Source organism: Haliotis asinina, chromosome 3 (assembly GCF_037392515.1).
Source record: "Haliotis asinina isolate JCU_RB_2024 chromosome 3, JCU_Hal_asi_v2, whole genome shotgun sequence".
NCBI classification, from domain to species: domain Eukaryota; kingdom Metazoa; phylum Mollusca; class Gastropoda; order Lepetellida; family Haliotidae; genus Haliotis; species Haliotis asinina.
The window spans coordinates 43,640,857-43,662,652 of NC_090282.1; the positions used below are offsets into that span (position 1 = coordinate 43,640,857).

The following is a 21,796-nucleotide window of genomic DNA, read 5'->3' on the forward strand; positions in this document are numbered from 1 at the left end:
TTCATGTGACGAATAACATGAGACTGAAAATGTTAATGACCTACTTGCACGGATGAAGATACCCAAGAATGTACTTGGCGTATTCCCTCTCCGGGCCACCAGAGCGCTGCAACAGTTCCAAATCACAACACTTATACTCATATCTTGACAACTACTACCCCTTAGGCTTGTCTTGTGGCAAGTTGATGTTATCTGTGTATACCATCCAAAATGTGGCGAGATTTGTACACTATGGAAACAAATTTAATGAACTAGCGTTGAACTTGGAAAAGTAACCTTAATCATGATGAGTATGCTAATAATTTATGAAATCCTTTATACGCACGGTACGGTAGAAAATAAACGTTGGGGAGTCAGAAAGAACTTATGTTATCTTGCACGTACCCGTCCATACCACAGAAAACACTCGTCAGGGGAGATAACCACGAAAGCTGCCGACGAGTTAAGCGACGCTGCTGTTGGAGGAACCTGGGAAAAGAGTCACAATAGAGGACTGGACGTTTCAACAGCAGACACAATGGCCTACACTGTTTAGGTGCAGATGTCGTAGATCTTAGTCTCCCTTATGCACAGTTATTTGGAAATATCCCACCTTCGCTTCCAATGTACAAAATGCGTAGCTACCGTTATAGAAAAAAAGACTTCCACATGATAGTTGCTAAAATGGTCGGACAAGCCCTCAATACTATCTGAAATTAAAGCTTTGCAACCTAACGGGCTTACACGCAAACACTGGCTTGGTACGCGCTTTAATGTGAACTAGTTTACCTGAGCCACTCTAATGTTCCCTTTGATAAACTCCCGCACTGAGAACACTTGGACTGACGGCGATGTTTCCTCCAGGTCTTTATCGAACTGTACACAGATAATGACGAATGAGTTTATATTTAAATTTTAAAACAGCATCGAAATTACGTTAGAAATAGAGCGAGTATAAGGACAAATTAATAAATAAACAATTCAGACATTCACTCAGTTTTCTAGGGTGATATTGAAGAAGAATATCACTCTTTCCTGCGTCCATTGTTTGCTGATATAATGGCAGTCGGTTTAACAAAGACTGCTTTAGTTAGTACGACTGTCATTCGACCGTGTTATTATTGCATGAAATATAGCCATGGATCTTTCTGATGAAACGAATTTCCAGGTATCGCTGCAGTTATGACGTGAAGTTCACCAGTATCCACGTTAGTTATACTACGTGGATGCAACATGGTTTAAGCTGCTATTGTTATGATACTAAAGGCCACCCCAGTGTCGTGATAGAAATTTCATTGTCTCGAACGGTATGAGTTTAAGTCACTTTCACAGCTTAAGACGTATTTTATTATCCTATCAGTAACATAAAGTGTATAAACCTACGACAATCATTGCATTTCCCAGAACGTTGAGCATGTGACTTGGTTCTTTCCCATCCAGAACACGCACCTGCAACAAACCAAGTTCATGATGATCATAAATGTATTGTTTGATGAAACACATACATAGTATAGGTAATAACTGTTGGGTGTACAGATTATCCGATGACGTACTGATATCGATTGGGTTTTTTTTCAATGCAAAAATGATACCTCCATTTACTGAGGCCATTTAAAGGTTTAGCTTTATTTTGGTTTCTGTTTCCAAGAATTACGTCCCTCTCCGTAATCACGTTTCACCTGACCTCCTTTACAATCGATAATGGATGAATGACATTGTTGCAAATATAGACTGGCATCACTACATGTACTCCTTTATAAGCGATCAGCATGAAGTTTAACTGAGGGCTTTCTTTATACCCTATGAGAAGAGACCATATAATAGATGGTCTCTGCTATGATGTCAAAGTTGACCTCATCGACCCAGTGCGAGAACAACTGACGGCACCGTGATGAATGTTTAACTGTTCGTATAGACTGCACATGGTGAGCAAGGCAGCATGTCCTGCTCTATCTGCCGTCTTCTAGAGGTAACGTACCATGGCCGTGTTCTGGTGGTACGCCTCCTCCATCACCATCGCCAACTCCACGATTCTCGACCTGTCTGCTTCAGAGGCCTTACTACCCTAAGACGGGAGAAAATGGTGATTTGTAACATAACGCGAGTTTTATGACATTTGAATGACCGTGGTTACTATATCTGTCACAACAAGATTCACTAGGGGTTACTACAGGGTAGCTTGCATCCTTGTTATATCAAGGGCTGACAAAGGATGCAGAAAGTCAACCGTGTTTCAAAAACACAAAACTGTGAGATGTTAACGTTGCTTGACAAGATTGCCATTGTACCTTTGCTATTCAGGACAGTAACGTTAAAATTAACGTCGGCACATATGTATATTCAAGACGGAGGTTATTGGTCCATAAGCACCTATACCAATACATGCATACATGCATACATCGTAAAATTTCATAAAATCTGTCATAACTGACCCAGTAATTAATTACAATTAATAGGCTTTAACGAGAATACTTGTAAGTTCCTAGTCAGAATATCGCATCCCAGACATTAAACAGGTATGAGCAACTTATAGCAGACGAAAACCAATGTTAACTGGGTTCAAGCCGTGATCAAGAAGGGTTCAAGTGGGTTGTCTGGGGTTTGAAATCAAACACTAGCACAGTCACATTAAACACCATCCACACATCTTTACAAACTCCATCCTATCGTGATAACAAAGTATGTGTTAATATCAAACGTGTACAGCCTAGTTCGTTGACGTTGGCTTTAAGTTGATTACTAGACACAACGTTAATAACCCCAAGTATTATATTGCTTGATAGTGGCATATGATTTAATGAATATTTATTTTGTATGGATAAACAGGGATTACATCATTCCGTGACGGTGTTAAAAAGTCAGCTCATGTTTTCGGCAAGACGACATGAAAAACGAACGCAATTGTCATCCATCATTAGTCGGCTTTTGTCTTTAGGCCTCCCTCTGTCGTCACCTTGCTCAAACGAACGAGCCTTTTAACTCACTGAATAATGCAATTTGGTCTGATATACTAGGATAAATGTACAGACATTCCAGCGTAATGCGTCGTTAGCTGCTAGCATCATAAATAATTTCTAGAATGAGTTAGTACTTCAAAGACTGCCACCTCTATATTGCCTACTTGTTCCCAGCAGTAATACACTGCACTCAAATCTGCATCCCACCATCCTCTATCAGAACTTCTCTCACCATCCTTGCTGGGTGGATCCTCATTGACCTACTGACGTCGCTCACCCACAGTTCCCATCCTCTATTGTTGACAGTCCCTGGAAAATGACTTAATTTACCCGCACTTTCCACCTTCGTGTTATCGACTTTCTTTGCTAATACCTGACTTTATTTACTCGCAGTTCCCATCCTCACGTTATCAACATTCCTCGCAAACACCTGACTTTATTTACCCGCAGTTCCCATCCTCCTGTTATCGACTTTCCTTGCAAACACCTGACTTTATTTACCCGCAGTTCCCACCCTCCTGTTATCGACATTCCTTGCAAGCACCTGTCTTGTTACGTTCCCTTTTCCCACCCTCACATTGCTGATGGCTCTCACGAACACCTGACTCCACCAAAACCAAGTTCCCAACCATTGTTGACGATCCCCATGAACACCTCACTCATCCCAATATTGGGACTGAACATTTGAGTGTTTTCTTAATTATTTTCTGTGAGTAACTTACCATCCAGTAGTATAGGATCCTCTTGCAATGCCGGTCATCTAGATGCTGGTTGTTTATAATGTAGCACTGGCCGTTGGAGAAACTACCATTACTCCATCTCTCTACATACTCCAGGGCATTGCCCTTCAGTACGTACACCTCCAGCTGCTGAAATACCAGAATGTGTATCAACCTTGTTAGAGCTCTTGCTGAACCAGAGAAACTATTCCTCAAACATTTACAAGAGTATTCCTGCCACAAGAACGTTCACTTTATCGATATTTACAAGTGCAACCATTTACCTACACAGACTGTACATAAACTGTGAAACAGATGAAAACATGTATTTGATTCGATCAAAAATTGCAAAATTATCAAAATTGTACTCATCTGGGAAAGTCACCTAAATACTGCAAAACGACTCTACTCCATAGAACAACTACCAGTATCCAACAAACCCCCACCGATTAATAACTTCCTCTTAGTTCAATGTTTAGCCACCATCACTGATCTTTTCTATAACAACTTTGATTTCCATTTCTTGTGATGATTTATAGTGAACGAAACGGTTGTCATGCACCTGAATCCTAGCACAATAAACTAACGACTGCACCAACCTCGTCCGTGCTAATGTCGCTTTCTTCCACTACATCTTCTGATAATGTGTCCCCGACTTTGGCTACAGCTCGCTTGCTCGATCGGGAGAATAACGCCCTACCTGTGGTTAACAGGACGCAATTACAAAATTATACAATTTTCCCATGTACATTAATCTTCGAATTGAAATGGGGTACTAATTTTGCTTAGTTTAAATAACAGTTCGTTACATGCATCTCAATTAAAATATACAACGACAGGTTAGGACAAAATACAGTTCCTTATAAAAATAAATTACTGAATATGGAACAGTCACTGAACATTGGACAGGGCCGTGCTTGAGGTGATCCGTTTTCTATAAGAGTGATCTGAGACTTTATTATGGTGTCTCTATGTTGCTTTGAGTATCGAGGTAAGAAGGTGCGAAGGTGACTTATTTGAGTATCCCCGAACACTTCTGAGAAGGAACATACCCATATTTCCAGCACTGTACTTCCTAGTCTGACTTTGTGGCCGATCCCTCCAGTCATTGAACGCCTGGCGGAACACTAGCGGTTCGTGCCCCTCCAAAACTCGGAACACATTCACATTGCTGGGGTATTCCTTATGTTCTGCGAATGTCTACGCGATTAAAACAACACACCGTGAAATGTTGGAAAGTTTGAAAATGAGAAATATCCTTGGTCCCTGATATAAATATATACTATATTTTGTATGTGCTCACGGGGCAACGTAAGATAAAAAATAGCTTCGCGACAATGAGGGTCACGGCAGACGCTGTCCTTAAGTTAAACGTCGGGACCTTTGTTTCACCTTAACATATATGATCGATTTGTTTCCCCCTTTTGGAAGCAGCTAGCATGTCCATTTTACAAAGGTCACAGGGACGGAAGGGTAGACTACTGCTAAAGGCCCAGGTTCGATTCCCCACAATAACAAATACAATAAGTGAGGCATATTTCTGGAGTCCCCCACCGTGACATTATAGATATATATTGCAGGAACAGTCATAAATCACTCTCACTCACTCAGTCATAATGTAAGGCAAATTTGATTGAATAACCATGAAATACGTACCTTTCCCCTAGATATAGCATTGCTAACCTCGGAGACCGGAGCGTGAGATCCCACCCACAGAAACAGCGGGTTGTCCGGTCCGGTGTCCAGCAGGTAGCACGACTACAGCAGATCACATTTATACTCATTTCTGAACATGTGTTCTTTGTTCACAGGTAGCACGACTACAGCAGATCACATTTATACTCATTTCTGAACATGTGTTCTTTGTTCACAGGTAGCACGACTACAGCAGATCACATTTATACTCATTTCTGAACATGTGTTCTTTGTTCACAGGTAGCACGACTACAGCAGATCACATTTATACTCATTTCTGAACATGTGTTCTTTGTTCACAGGTAGCACGACTACAGCAGATCACATTTATACTCATTTCTGAACATGTGTTCTTTGTTCACAGGTAGCACGACTACAGCAGATCAGATTTATACTCATTTCCGAACATGTGTTCTTTGTTCACAGTGGATATATTATATATCTTAAACAGCCTATACAAAACCAGTAATGTGCATTTACTTATACAAGAATGTTAGATTTACATAATTGCGTCCCTTAGTCCCGCCAGGATCTGATGCTGGTCATGACCTATGGCTTGTCCCCGGTATAATCGAGTGAATGGTTTCTCAAAACCGGGAATTGTTCTCTTCACCGTTAACCAAATTATCATATGAATCCGTCATAAAATTGAAACATTGCCCAGATGGTTATTAAACGAATGAGCCCACTCAGAATGAGAGAAAGTGGCATGTGCATATACCTACCGAAGACACAAGGTATTTGTACTGGAGAGGTTTCCGTGCAGCGTATGGCATGTCATACAGCACCCGATCTCCGCTCACCCTGGGGAGTAGAGGCCCACATATAATCATTCACACAATACTGTCAACGCGTGGATCCTATGTCAACGCGTAAGTATGTGATTGACGTGCGTCGACTGGGGATCGGCTCATGGATAGGATGGCTGGGGAATTGGTTCGGTATTAGATGAACATCACGTTGACGAAGACAAATGAAAATGTTGATGAAGACGAAGGCATAGTTTAGTTGTTCAGACTTCTTTAGTTGGTTTCACAAGACATGACAAACAAGTATACATGAAAGAGGTGAGCGGACTTCCAGCTCAACACACGGGCCTTTCCTCCGAGCGGCATAATCCTGCTCGCGGTCGTCCCTACAAGGACAGTCGGAATGCCGGTCTCCACACTCACATCTCACCTCCCAGTATAGATGATTATACATATATATAGTTTTTTAACAACAATAGACAGGCAAAGATTCAACAGTGGACAGATAGAGAAACTTCCTTCTACAGTTGGTGTGATGACAGACACAGCCAAGGGGGATGGCCAATAAAGGCCATAAATGTCATATACAGTAATTAATGGAAGTGACAAAGAGGAACAAGGTAGCTGACAAAACAATGTACTCTGCGGTAGTGATAAAGATCAAGATTGTAGATTGAATAAAAATAACTAAATATCATATAGCCTACCTACCTAGTTTTATGTCTTTAGAAATATTTGGACATGGCTGTCCTGAAGTAGACACTATAACAATACTGGCTTTGACCGACGGAGCGGATAATCACTGCTATCACTAGAAATTACAACAAGTCTTCTCTTGGTGGCACCGATTATATATGTACTTAAGAGTAAATCAGCTTCTAAATGCCGCTTAAAGAAATATTTACACTACCCATCAAAAGATTAGACTCACTTGTGTAAACTTAGCCACTTTCTCCAATCCGCTGTTCTAAACAGGATGTTGAAAAATATTCCATACTGTGCTGTTTACACCTGAACGGATGTATAATAAAACGAATTCGTAACGGTGAAAAGATTACTGTCATGAGTTCAATAAATGATGAAATTCAGTGAAAATTGGCGAATCCTCAGTGAATGCTTTAACTGAGTGTAAACTTTTGATGGGTAGTATACGAGTCTGTTACCTTACCGGTGAAGTGTGATCGTTTCCTCTGTGCGGTCAGTGCACGAGTGCCCATTCATCTGATTGTGGACTGGCGACTCCTCCCGCTCGTCGTCCAGCTTCTTCAGGAATGACTTGTTCAGTTCCTCGTCTTTCTCGTCTATAGAATAACATGGTTACATTCAATATTCCTTTTTACGTGTGTCAGCACCCGTGGGTTTCGCTACATTTGGGCTTTCCTCCCACATCGAGTACGCCGCCATACACCTGGAATACTGTTTACAGAGGCCTTACAATCAACTCACTCCCTGAAAATTCCACTAGATGTAATACCTAGTTTAACTAATACAGTATTATATAGCAGGTTTGTGGCATATCTAATACATATATCAGTTGGGATATTCTCTCTTGCACTGATGGAGACAATAATCTGGAATATCTTGTAACCAAAGAAAATTTAGAACCATGTGCAAAAGCTATATATTTCTAAAACATGAGGGGAAAAGAAAACAAGGTTTGGAACCCTGATGCCTTGTAAGGCATATCTGTTACTTTCCTGTGTCTTTTATAGGTGAAAGAAAAAAACGCTCTTGGCTATATAGTTCTATTCCTGGTACGAACTGCTCTGAACATGCTATAAGATGTTGTGTAGTATTCATGATGACTGCGCGATGTCACATACCAATAACGACAACATGCGCTTTCCCTTCCCTCTGCCAATTACGTATTCGCCGAGCCACCTGAATAGCCTGAAAACAGAGAATCACGTAGTATGATATCTTTACAATTACGCTTCAGGAACAGATACAAAGCATATCCCGAGACTACGGATGTTCCTCTACCTTGACACGTGTGACGTAGCCGCACTTGCTGCCGATCCAGACGTAGACGCGAGGGTATCCGTCCAGAATGACGGCCACAGAGGGGTCAAGCGCTGATACTTTTGGCCGTTCCTGAAACACACCGTCAGTATATGAGTGAGTTTTACGCCGCACTCAGCAATATTCCAGCTATGTGGCGGCGTTTTGTAAATAATCGAGTCTGGACCAGACAATCCAGTGATCAACAACATGAGCATCGATCTGCGCAACTGTGTACCGATGACATGTTTCAACCAAGTCAGCGATCCTGACCACCCGATCCCCGGCAAGCATGGGTTGCTGAAGGCCTATTCTACCCCGGAACCTTCATATCCCTCAGTATATGAAAGATAATGCAAGTGTATTGTGTCTATTTTTAATTATAGCCTTTACAGAACATATTTGGTAGAGTAGTCATAGTAAAAGCGACCGTTGGTATAAAGTGAAGTCTTTTCGGTGTGTATGCTTCTATCCAAATTCTGACTGAAACGTTTCGTTACTGAGACAGTTACAGGAACACTTCGTTGCAATATTCCAGCAGAGGTTTAAGAAATGCTTCACATTTTGCCCCCAACTGATTGAATGAGTGAATGAAATAATCAGCGACGGGAATACCCCATGAGCTGTATGCAGGTACATACGCAGGCGGCCCGGACATGCTTCCTCCCCGTCACGACATACAGCCGCTTGACGTAGCGAGCGGTTCTGGAGAGGCTGGTGTGAGGTCCTCCCTCCAGATATCTGGAACACACGACCACGCCCAGAGGGGACGTAATGGGAACAATGAAGCTTTAAACAGCAAATAAACTATTCATGGAGATACGACACATATTCCTCATAGTTTGTAATCATATTTGTCACTTATACCTTCATGAATTGACGTATATTCTGTTCCCTTGAAGGTAGCTTTTTTATATAAGGCATTTATAAGCACTTACACATTTATGCATTTGGCATCTGATAGGCATACACTGTGAAATGAATAGTATTGCCAACTCGTGTATGTGGTTTTGTAAACTATCATTTATCACAGACGCATCCACAATGAGGTCGGGATACCCGAAACTAGTCAATACTTACACAAGTCCCTCTGGGAACAGGCGTAGGAAGCACAATGATTCATGACCTTGCACCTACACAAAGAAAAAGACAACGATCACAGCTAGTCTAATGCAAAAGACAAGGTAGGTAAGTTTGGATAAAATAAGTAATTAAGAAATCAGTGAACTACTAACTTGCCGGATATACGCATGTATATATTCACATGTACATATTCATATACGTCTTACCTCCCTTGAGAATATACTGGCCCGACAGACTGTGGCATCCAGCTCGTGCGCAAGGTCATGGATATTGGTCACATCATTCTGAAACACAGAGATGACGATAGAGTGGACATTCTGAAACACAGAGATGACGATAGAGTGGACATTCTGAAACACAGAGATGACGATAGAGTGGACATTCTGAAACACAGAGATGACGATAGAGTGGACATTCTGAAACACAGAGATATCAGTAGACGGAGGGTGGACATTCTGGAACACAGAGATGACGATAGAGTGGACATTCTGAAACACAGAGATATCAGTAGACGGAGGGTGGACATTCTGGAACACAGAGATGACGATAGAGTGGACATTCTGGAACACAGAGATGACGATAGAGTGGACATTCTGAAACACAGAGATATCAGTAGACGGAGGGTGGACATTCTGGAACACAGAGATGACGATAGAGTGGACATTCTGAAACACAGAGATATCAGTAGACGGAGGGTGGACATTCTGGAACACAGAGATGACGATAGAGTGGACATTCTGAAACACAGAGATATCAGTAGACGGAGGGTGGACATTCTGGAACACAGAGATGACGATAGAGTGGACATTCTGAAACACAGAGATATCAGTAGACGGAGGGTGGACATTCTGGAACACAGAGATGACGATAGAGTGGACATTCTGAAACACAGAGATATCAGTAGACGGAGGGTGGACATTCTGAAACACAGAGATGACGATAGAGTGGACATTCTGAAACACAGAGATGACGATAGAGTGGACATTCTGAAACACAGAGATGACGATAGAGTGGACATTCTGAAACACAGAGATATCAGTAGACGGAGGGTGGACATTCTGGAACACAGAGATGACGATAGAGTGGACATTCTGAAACACAGAGATATCAGTAGACGGAGGGTGGACATTCTGGAACACAGAGATGACGATAGAGTGGACATTCTGGAACACAGAGATGACGATAGAGTGGACATTCTGAACCACAGAGATATCAGTAGACGGAGGGTGGACATTCTGGAACACAGAGATGACGATAGAGTGGACATTCTGAAACACAGAGATATCAGTAGACGGAGGGTGGACATTCTGGAACACAGAGATGACGATAGAGTGGACATTCTGAAACACAGAGATATCAGTAGACGGAGGGTGGACATTCTGGAACACAGAGATGACGATAGAGTGGACATTCTGAAACACAGAGATATCAGTAGACGGAGGGTGGACATTCTGGAACACAGAGATGACGATAGAGTGGACATTCTGAAACACAGAGATATCAGTAGACGGAGGGTGGACATTCTGAAACACAGAGATGACGATAGAGTGGACATTCTGAAACACAGAGATGACGATAGAGTGGACATTCTGAAACACAGAGATGACGATAGAGTGGACATTCTGAAACACAGAGATATCAGTAGACGGAGGGTGGACATTCTGGAACACAGAGATGACGATAGAGTGGACATTCTGAAACACAGAGATATCAGTAGACGGAGGGTGGACATTCTGGAACACAGAGATGACGATAGAGTGGACATTCTGGAACACAGAGATGACGATAGAGTGGACATTCTGGAACACAGAGATGACGATAGAGTGGACATTCTGAACCACAGAGATATCAGTAGACGGAGGGTGGACATTCTGGAACACAGAGATGACGATAGAGTGGACATTCTGAAACACAGAGATATCAGTAGACGGAGGGTGGACATTCTGGAACACAGAGATGACGATAGAGTGGACATTCTGAACCACAGAGATATCAGTAGACGGAGGGTGGACATTCTGGAACACAGAGATGACGATAGAGTGGACATTCTGAAACACAGAGATATCAGTAGACGGAGGGTGGACATTCTGGAACACAGAGATGACGATAGAGTGGACATTCTGAAACACAGAGATATCAGTAGACGGAGGGTGGACATTCTGGAACACAGAGATGACGATAGAGTGGACATTCTGAAACACAGAGATATCAGTAGACGGAGGGTGGACATTCTGGAACACAGAGATATCAGTAGACGGAGGGTGGACATTCTGGAACACAGAGATGACGATAGAGTGGACATTCTGAAACACAGAGATATCAGTAGACGGAGGGTGGACATTCTGAACCACAGAGATATCAGTAGACGGAGGGTGGACATTCTGGAACACAGAGATGACGATAGAGTGGACATTCTGAACCACAGAGATATCAGTAGACGGAGGGTGGACATTCTGGAACACAGAGATGACGATAGAGTGGACATTCTGGAACACAGAGATATCAGTAGACGGAGGGTGGACATTCTGGAACACAGAGATGACGATAGAGTGGACATTCTGAAACACAGAGATATCAGTAGACGGAGGGTGGACATTCTGGAACACAGAGATGACGATAGAGTGGACATTCTGAAACACAGAGATATCAGTAGACGGAGGGTGGACATTCTGAGACACAGGTATAAGTAGACGGGGGTGGGGGGTGGGGGGTGAACATTCTGAGACACAGAGGTGTCATGATCAGCAGACAAAAATCTGGATATTCTGAACTGCGGGGTGTCAGTAGAAGGAAGAGTCACACACCCATCAATGTACTCTCAAATAGACTAAAGAAAGATGTCGTCGTGCAACGTACCTCTGTCGCATTCTTTCCGGTCCAGAAATGTAAGGAGGATGTCTTGTCTTGCGAGATCTGAAACCAATATGAAAGTGAGCTAACTCACAATATCAGATTTACACAAACTGTTTCCGACCAGCATATTTCAATAAAAGCAAGATATCAGACGTATCGGACATATTCAACATGCACACCATATTGGACCTACAGGACATAACCAATAAACATACCGCGCACTTGGCATTAACCAGTTGACAGCTATTACATGGGTTGTCAATTGCACCAGCTGTTACGCATAATTACACGAAGGAGACAAAATGATGTTCGACATCATCAAGACATTTCTGCTGAAAGAAGAGGAGAGGAACATTTCCGGCTGTATGAAGAGCATGAATATGTATGTATGTTTGACGCCACACACACACACAACTATAAAAGTTTGACAGCCGTCTGTAAAGACTCGGATCTCTCCGGGGAATGTGGTGATAGACATCATATACGATCCGAGGACAGAGCATGTGTTTATGAATCACAGTCAAACAGTGATGATAACTGGTGTTCGCGAAAAGGTGGACTCATCTTGCCCCACCGGTCTCATTCGACATAAACATATGGACATCTCGTCAACTGCTCACAAGAAATAATTGAGTACATATGATATATAAGTGGAAAAAGGGGATTACATCGGACATCATTTTGTGATCAGTGTATCATAGTTTTAAATGCCTTCCACATGCCTACCATCAAACGTTGTGAAAGGTTTACTGAGGACTTGACACAATAACTTACTACATCAGAAGATATTACGCGCATTACCGGTAAATGCAACGCTAGTGTTCACCAAACACATCAATAAAAGCTTGGGTGGTGTAGCTTGTAAATTCGGAATGGAGACATTATTATCACCCTTTGTTAAACACGACTCGAACTCGATATGAAAAATAGCACAAATACCACCTGTCCAGTAATGAGATTGAACTTTGGAAATGTGGGAAATAGGTTCCCCATAAAAAAAATTCTGTCTCATTACTTTAAAATATAAACTGTGTGCTCATGTTTCATAGACTAAGTGTCATTTCGAAAGTTCTATAAAAGAGTCGCCGCGAACCGATTGATTAGCATGGACTACAGATGTCACATGAAACATCATGGTTGACAAATGGCAAGGTGGGTCCGTGTTTGAACATACTGATGCACTGCGAATTCATCATTACAACGCTGTCATTACAAACTGTTCCCAGTGGTGGCAATACACCCACTTCTTTAGATGTGGAAACTAACTTGTCTATACGTTTAGAACGATCCTCAAACCGATCTCCAGACTGAGACATAAATTGGGAATTGATTTGTCAAACACGGATGTATGTGTGCACATATCTCGCTCTGTACAGGTCGCGTCTGAGACTAACGACTCCATGGAGCGGACATAATATAACGATTCTTCGCATGACATTCAGTATTTGTCCGGATCAAAAGTCTCCCTAATCTGCGAGGTAAAAGTAATACGGTCCGGCTCCTTAGCTTCTGTCAAGGAACTCCATCTTATATCCCCTCGTCACAGGAACAGTCTAACTTACGCGAATCGACCTGTGTAAATAGTTCGATCTGTGATAGTTCGCGTCTGAATTCTATATATGGGTTACAGACAAGTGTGTAACTAATTGTTGAGGCTAACAGACGGTTGAACCACTCGGATGTTGGACAGGCTACAAGTTGGGATGAAATTCAATAGGGAATGTACACACTAACAGGAAACCATTACTTAATGGAGATGTATTCACAGCACTATTAACGTATACGTCAGGCTATACATAATATACATAATATACATTATACATAATAGATATACATAATATACATTCGCGGTATTCTGAACACTTGACACAGGCATAGTTCATCTTTATTTTCTCTTTTTAGTCTGATGTGATTGCGCTGAAATAGTGCTAAAAGCTGCGTAAAACTTAACTCACTCACTGTTTTAGTGATTTTGATATACTTGTGGAACATCATATACATACATATATCTTCGGTCGTATGTTACGGCACATGGAAGATCATTCTCAAGTTGAAAGAGCAAAGGCTATCTCAACCGGCACGCCCTTTATGCCGGCACTATTGGTCTGTCCTAACGAATGCCGGTTTAGAGGGCTTCTTTCCACTGTAATTACAAAAGGCGGACAGACAAGTCAGAACCGCGGTATCTACCTATTACACACCGGTATCCCAGTCAGTGTCAGTGCATCATGATAATAAGGGACACACTGACGTTTTTAACGTTTGCCGGAAGCAGATGAAACATTGCGGCTTTCAAATGCATAAAACATTACATGTTTCAGGCCTTGTGATAATCGCTTCACGTTAGGATTCAGAACGTTTTCCAAACGTACTGGCGTTGCAGTTGGCGACATCATACAGCTTGTCGGCATATACCTAGCCTGTCGGGACTGTTGAATACAGAGGGCAACCTCTTCATACACAGAAACATATATCATGATCGATGTTGTGTTATTCCCTATCATTTCTGCCTATCAGAGCGTAACCTACCCCAGATTGTCACAACCTTCAGTGCAGGAGATCGATTTCTTAACGCCAAGTAAACAAATATATTAAAGCCTTTAGAAGTAATGCTTATCTCTAAATTGCTGCTTAAGGGGACCGTGTTAATGAGCTTATTTGTGAAAACTGATTTCATGCTTGGAGCCACAACGACAATACCTTATTTCCTGGCCAATAGCAGTGCTTGGTGCTGGAGGTTACGTTTAAAAGAGTGAGTGGTCATACAGAGCAATCGTTAGCCTTATACAGAAGAATGGTAACTATAGTTCTAGAAGGTATCCTTAATACATACATAGATATCGATAGCATGAATTATATGAGATGTTTACATTACAAAAAAGCGTAAACAAATATAGGAATGAGGTTCTTGAGAGACATGAAGAAGTTGGTTTTCAAGTATAAGACAAAATATCATGGATGTTGTCTATACACCAAAGCAGACGTTGACAGTATATGCAATACAGAAGAAGTTGACATCCATAATATTTTGTGCTATATATAAATGGGAATGTGTTTCTGCCATACAAAATGCCCCCCGTCATATTTATTGTACTTCTTAAGTGTCCATAAATGTATTTACAGTTAAAACTTGCAGTGTCGAAGAATTGGGTATCCTCCAGGTCCTTTTTATATTGTGTGAGCCTAAAAGACATAGATCCTGTCATAAATGGTTTGAAAATATGTTCTTCGTACTTGAGTATTTTGAGACGGTCTGAGTTCAATTACATTTCGATGTATAAAGAAACTATTGTGTCATTGCATTTTCTCATATTGTTATCTGATGACGCACGACGAGGACATTCCGAAACAGCCTGAACAGAGAAGAGAAGAATCTAATATATCAACAGGAATTTAGATAATTTAAGCTCCCTCAGCAGTTTATGTCAGTATCGGTTGGAACCATACCCTGATCGGATATTGATGGAAGCTTTGATATACCATCTAGGGTGTAGAGAAACATGAAGCGAGGTACTAAAGTGGACAATCATCGGCTTTGAGGGATCTCTCAGGATTTGCCACAAAGCTACTCGCTCTGGAACGACCGTGAATGCCACTTTGTGCTTCGGGCAACAATAACGATAATACACCCATTGTACAAGCAATGGGTTCTCAAGAAGGGACATTATCCGTTATTATTAAAGCCTGACGTGTTACCCTGCGTCTTAGTGCAGATTTGACAGTGAGATAGATTAACGGCATATTTGAGCATATGGAAATACATTTTAAAAGTAAATGTGCCTTGAAAAATGCCTATAACAGATATCAAATGATACACATCACATCTTTGTTTATAGAGCTAACATCTATTATAACCGTTTACAGTAACAGGCGTTGACTAAATGTTTCTCGTGACAGCAGATTTCGGAATAAAGTTTCTCAACCGACATGTATGTTTAGGGACTAGGGATAACCCGAACTACTAAAATGTAGTACAACATACGGAGAACCAGGTTCTGAAAGTATATTGAAACGAGCACTCAATTCCCATCTTTTTATATACTGCTTTTATTGTTCCCAAGGGTACATCATTGAGACACCAGTTCACATTTTACAGTTTGGTAGATAGAGTTCTAAAATACACAAAATTAACATTTTCACATAAAAGATTGACTGAATATAGATTCATATTTCCTTGTTAAGTTGGGAATATAGATCTCCACTTTCTGTAATGACTTTGAAGACATTGTACATTGTAGAGATTTTTTTTATCGCAATGAACTTTTCTACATTGAAAATTTCTCTGAAAATATACATGAACCATGACGTTTTGGAGTGTATTGGTTAATCCCACATGAATGGATACAGTAAGGATAATATGGTTTAATTATCTGTCTGTGTATAATGTTCCAAACCAAACAACCTATTTTGTTATTATAAGTGGATTCTCAGTAGATCATTCATCCAGACTCCAAGTTCATTCCAGAATGTTTGTGTTACTGTACATTCCCAATAAACATAACAAATACTCTCTTCAATGTAAATACATGTAGTTCATCTTAGTATAGATAATACCGTGTAAAAACTTGTACTGGAAATCAAGTACATCTAGTTTAACATTTTTCAAACCAGTTCTATAAGTGATAAAAATCTAATTCCAATCAAAAGTAATATTACCAAAAGATTCTTGTCGTTTAAGACACATTTTAGGTAATCTAGATCGCAAGTCCATTTTGCCCATCTTGATCTGTAGTACATTGTAAGGAGCGTTCATTCTACTAATTAACAGATGTAATACATTGTAGGGATGACTCGTCCTACTCATTAAGACTCGTTCTACCCGTCTGTTGTACATTTAGGCCAGGAGCATTAGCCACAAACAGTAGGTAACATTGGAAAAAAGTAGTAGAAAGCTGAATTTTTCAGGAAAGCTTCAGAACATCATTGCCATGTGCAAAGTACAAAGTTCTGGAAATTCTACCTTGTGACATTTTCAAGATGGCAGCCAAAATCATTAAAATGATTATGCACACGGACATCCTGTCAGTAATTACGTCATGTGATATATCAAATGAAAGCTCATCTCACACGGAATCTAGATATATTACTTTTAACATTACACATACATAAGGCAATAAAAAATGGCATGATAAAAACACATTTGATGCTTGTGCTTTTGGTCAAATTTATTAAAATGTCTACTATGGCTGACTTAATACATTTACAACTGTTATTGATGAACAGAATTACTACCCTCTCAAGATAGATGCTTTTACTTTTTTCTTGAAAAAAATTACCATTGAATCCATGTGGAGGTGATAAGCATATACGATATGTTGTCTGGTAAGCAGTACAGGAAGTGCATTTCTCTGAGAAAAACAATGTCACCGGTGGGATGGGAAATTATGGATTTCGTCATGATTTTTCCAAAACATTTATGTAAATTTTGATTTTGAAACAATTCAATGACTTTACGGAACAAATAACATAGATAAGATGTGAACTTTATTGAAGTAAGAGTTGAAAACTGACAGAACAACATAAAACACAACACAATGACGGAGAGTTGCTGAATGCCAACCTGTGCATCATGACGTAATTATTGACAAAATATCTGTGTGTATAATCATTTTGATGATTTTGGCGGCCATCTTGAAATTGGCGACCATCTTGAAAATGTCACAAGGTAGAATTTCCAGAACTTTGTACTTTGCACATGCAATGATGTTCTGAAACTTACCTGAAAAATTCAGCTTTCTACTACTTTTTTCCAATGTTACCTACTGTTTGTGGCTAATGCTCCTGGCCTAAATGTACAACAGACGGTTCATGTCTAATGCTTCCTGCCGAATTGGAAGGAACACCCCTTCTACTCATTAAGATATGTAGTATATTGTAGTGACGACTCGTTCTACTCATTAAGATACGTATGCACGATGACTCGTTTTATCCATCTGTAATATATTGTAAGGAACAATCGCTCTACTCACAAAGATATGTAGTACAGTGTAGGGATGACTCGTTCTACCCATCTGTAGTACATTGTAGGAATGACTCGTTCTACCCATCTGTAGTACACTGTAAGAAGGAATTGTTCTACGCATCTACCCCCTGGTGTATGGAAGAATCGGTCACCTCACCTGGTGCACAAGGAAGAGGAAGAAATTTAAAGCTACCGACCTGTAGTACAATGTAGGCCGTTCCCTCCAGGAGAAATCCGTGGTCGTTTGCTTCTACCAGATGTAAGCGCCGACCCTTAAACAGAGAAAATGTGCCTTTAGAAACAGTCGGAACTCGGGATCCACTCTGCGTTATGTAGTGGATTTTATTTTTTTAAAAAGATACTTCGACGTGACGTCAGCCCTCAATACACTGGAACCCGTCCAGTTTATCTTTAGAATGTGGGTATACTGACGTGGTGCCTGGCATAGACAAATGTGAGGCACGAGACCCTTAAACGCATTGTCCTTTCTGTTTTTACCGCCACCATGTCGATTATGTCACTCTAAGTTCTTCCGACATGCCCACTTGACTAGGATAAACAACTAAACGGCAATGAATGTACTAATCGACGTTTGTTACTTGCTTCACGCCACTGTCAGCAAGTTTACATCATTGTAACGGCGGTTTGTGAGCCAAAACTGGACAATCCAGTGATTGACATCATAAGCATCGATCACAGCAATATTGACATATGATGGCATGTATCTACCAAGTCTCTGAGCCTGACAACTCGAATATGATATGGTGACCTGGTATCAGCTGCAAGGATAAGCTGGTTCTGAACAGTTAAGCCTTAAACACATTTTTAATATCACAAAGAATTCTAAACATTTTTTGTTCATTAAGCAATATTTAAACCGGCATGAAACAAACTGGATCTGAATGATCAACTAACGCATGGTCAATGACTCTCAATAGAAATATTCATGATATCAATATTGTTCAAAAGTTTGAGGTTTAACAACATGAGAAATGTCTGAGAATCAATGTCTTAAATCTATGCACCTGTCGACGGGCGCCATCTGGTGAGAATTACCTCCTCCAACAGGTTCCCTATGCCTAACACCATACAGTCAGAATGCTCTGGTCTGCGGAAGCAAATCTGATTATCGGTCGGGGAATCGATGTCTGGAATTCAGAGAGTCACAATTCCACCATCGCAAGAGATACAACCAGACAGCGAAATTGGTATAACTTCTTCATTTATGTAAGCTATAAAACACCTGCAACTTAATGAGTACACAAACTCTCAGCAACATATTGCTTAATGTCTCATCGTGGACACTTATGGACAGATTGTGTCCCCAGCATCATAAGCTGATCGCACAGTTGCCTACCACAGGGCCGGTGTTCATATTATTTACAGACCGTTAATATTACATAACCGGAATATTACTGAATGTGGCGTAAAACATGGACTGGCTGTTTCCATCACACTCAGCCTTAATACCAGGCTGGATACTTAGATATCGCCCTGAGCGAAACAATCCTCTTCCAATTCCCTTTGCGATCAAAAACGAAAAACCAGGAATCTAATCTCACGACATCGGCAATGCTTACCACACTTGAATTTTATCTGAAAACTAATCTATAAAGAAAACACCACCGCCAGGATCACGCGGCATCTTTCTTTGCCGTCACTAGACGTATGAGGCCTGATAAAAAATGCAGGTTTGTCACAGAAGACCAATGCAGGAAGGAGCTGATCACCTTGTCTTCACCAACCATACATTGTGAGAAAGAAGAGCGTACTGTCCAGATAATGAAACCTGTTCTTGCTGTTACTGTATTCAGTGCATGGCAAGATGGTCTCCTAGAATCCATTGTATATTTCTAGCCATCAGTGTATAGAAATTATGCATAGTCCTCATAAAAAGGGACTGTGCGTAAGGACGATGAAGACAGTTTGCTTGGTCGCAAATCTTCCAGCAAATCGCATTCAAGTGCATAAGAAAGTTGTCCCCTTTATACATTCGTCTTCTCGTCTCTTGTGCGGACTCGAGAGTCTAAAAAAGCAACATGAAACCTTTGTCTGAACTACAGAACGATGTTGTCGTTAGTGGATGAGTGCCCAACTCATGAATGTGCCGTTGTGGGGTGGGACTTTACGTCTGTGAAGTCATCAAGTGTACATCAGAGTCCTGACGCCATCGAATGCAGATGATATCGCCAGAATAGGATCGGATAAAGGCAGAGTTTTCTTTAATTGGGAAGAGAGTAGACTCAGAGTTAATAGAATAGAAAATTCTTCACACACATCCGCTATTGAAGTGAACATAAATTAGCATGTCTTTAGTTGATAAGGAGAAATGAATGGTAATCAGTCCTTCATCACCCAGAAGTCTTGAGACATGACGTGTACTTGTAAATTCATTAATCCTTATCGTTTCCAGAGGACACAAAGGCCCATCCAATCAACTTGAGCTCACAACAATACTCTTTCCTAAAACAAAACGAATGCTGATTTGAATTTAAAAATGTCTATTGAATCCTACGAATCAGAAGATATTAAGATTGATAGACCAATTTGTGGCTTTGATGCACCAACGACAGTAATTAGATCGGAGTGCATCGCCTGGTACATTTAATGACATCTTGACAAACACCCATTGACCGAGTTTGAATATTACTGAAGAACATCAGTGCACTAACGACAGACCTGAAATACCTTTACTGAATTCCCGATCATATTTATCATTTATTAATTACGGGGGAGTACCTAATCACTTCAGGGAAATTAGGCGCTGACACGGTACGATGTCATGATTATACATGTACAGACATGGCGTCTAATGTTTTAATAAAGTTCAGTGAACGTGGGGACCTTCTCGAAACGTTATGAGACACTGCTGAAGTTCAGTGAATATCTAGAAAAGTGATGACTAGATACTGAAGTTCAGTGAATGTGGGACCCCTCTAGATAAGTAATAAATGTATTTACCTCGAGTTTCCAGATAAAGAGTCCGGGTATGTCCAGGGACACCTCGCTAAAGGCGTCGATGGCTGCCCCAAGTCCAGATCCGCTCATTGCAGAGCCCACGCGTCTCGAGGAGAGACGTGACCGACAGGAAGCGCGAGTAGTCTGGTTACGGGGATAATCTGGGAAAAAACGACATCAGATATACATACTGCGTGATCACAAGACGATCATAAGCGGAACCTGTCATACAACCTCGATCGTAACCACTACTGACTCTCACTGTAAACTCTCACTGTGTTCCCCAACATTGGTTCACCCTCAACGTCGACTACGCATAGAGCGCTATAACGTGTAGGCAGTTTTACCTTCATCAGAGACTGCACGCATTATACCGTATGATGTAGATGACTTTCCCCTCACTGTAGACTTTGGGTACTGAACTCTGCAGATAGCTTTACTTTCACCTTACACAACAGGCCATATACCGTAACACGTAATTTTGTCCCCACTGTAGGTTAATACTAATACCCCATGTGGTATACTCATTGCTTTGCCTGTATGTGGGTGCATAGGAGTATGTAACCCTGCAGATACGTTTGACAAAGTCTGTGCTAGTAATGGTGTAACCTAATTTTCAATGATAGCTTTGTCTCCATTTGTCGATTAATTGTGTATCCCAAGACTATGGATATTTGTGTCTGTTGGTGATGTATCCTAACCTTTTTGATACCTTGCCCCTGTCGTAGACGATGTCGCGTCCTGGTGTTGCTGGCACAATACAGGTCATCGTCATACAGATAACTACAGCGTGGAAACCATCTACTTACCGACCCCAGTAATGACCTCCCTTTACGCACC

The 21,796-nt window shown here is 41.0% G+C and overlaps 1 protein-coding gene across 1 annotated transcript in view; it reads right to left on the reverse strand.

Annotated features, from left to right (window-relative positions):
• The window catches only part of LOC137276861 (advillin-like), a 32,102-nt gene extending 10,991 nt beyond the window's left edge, over window positions 1-21,111 (reverse strand). Inside the window, exons 1-19 of the mRNA XM_067808507.1 lie at window positions 20,960-21,111; window positions 18,196-18,270; window positions 12,040-12,096; window positions 9,390-9,467; window positions 9,181-9,233; window positions 8,742-8,841; window positions 8,083-8,193; window positions 7,923-7,989; window positions 7,268-7,400; window positions 6,076-6,154; window positions 5,312-5,413; window positions 4,708-4,855; window positions 4,255-4,355; window positions 3,659-3,805; window positions 1,958-2,044; window positions 1,363-1,428; window positions 769-855; window positions 385-468; window positions 45-106 (exon numbers count right to left, since the gene is read on the reverse strand). Of these exons, the coding sequence (XP_067664608.1) occupies window positions 45-106; window positions 385-468; window positions 769-855; window positions 1,363-1,428; window positions 1,958-2,044; window positions 3,659-3,805; window positions 4,255-4,355; window positions 4,708-4,855; window positions 5,312-5,413; window positions 6,076-6,154; window positions 7,268-7,400; window positions 7,923-7,989; window positions 8,083-8,193; window positions 8,742-8,841; window positions 9,181-9,233; window positions 9,390-9,467; window positions 12,040-12,096; window positions 18,196-18,270; window positions 20,960-21,046 (1,724 nt within the window). The 5' untranslated portion in view covers window positions 21,047-21,111. The remainder of the gene's footprint in view (window positions 1-44; window positions 107-384; window positions 469-768; window positions 856-1,362; window positions 1,429-1,957; window positions 2,045-3,658; window positions 3,806-4,254; window positions 4,356-4,707; window positions 4,856-5,311; window positions 5,414-6,075; window positions 6,155-7,267; window positions 7,401-7,922; window positions 7,990-8,082; window positions 8,194-8,741; window positions 8,842-9,180; window positions 9,234-9,389; window positions 9,468-12,039; window positions 12,097-18,195; window positions 18,271-20,959) is intronic.
• Between the last annotated feature and the right edge of the window lie 685 nt (window positions 21,112-21,796).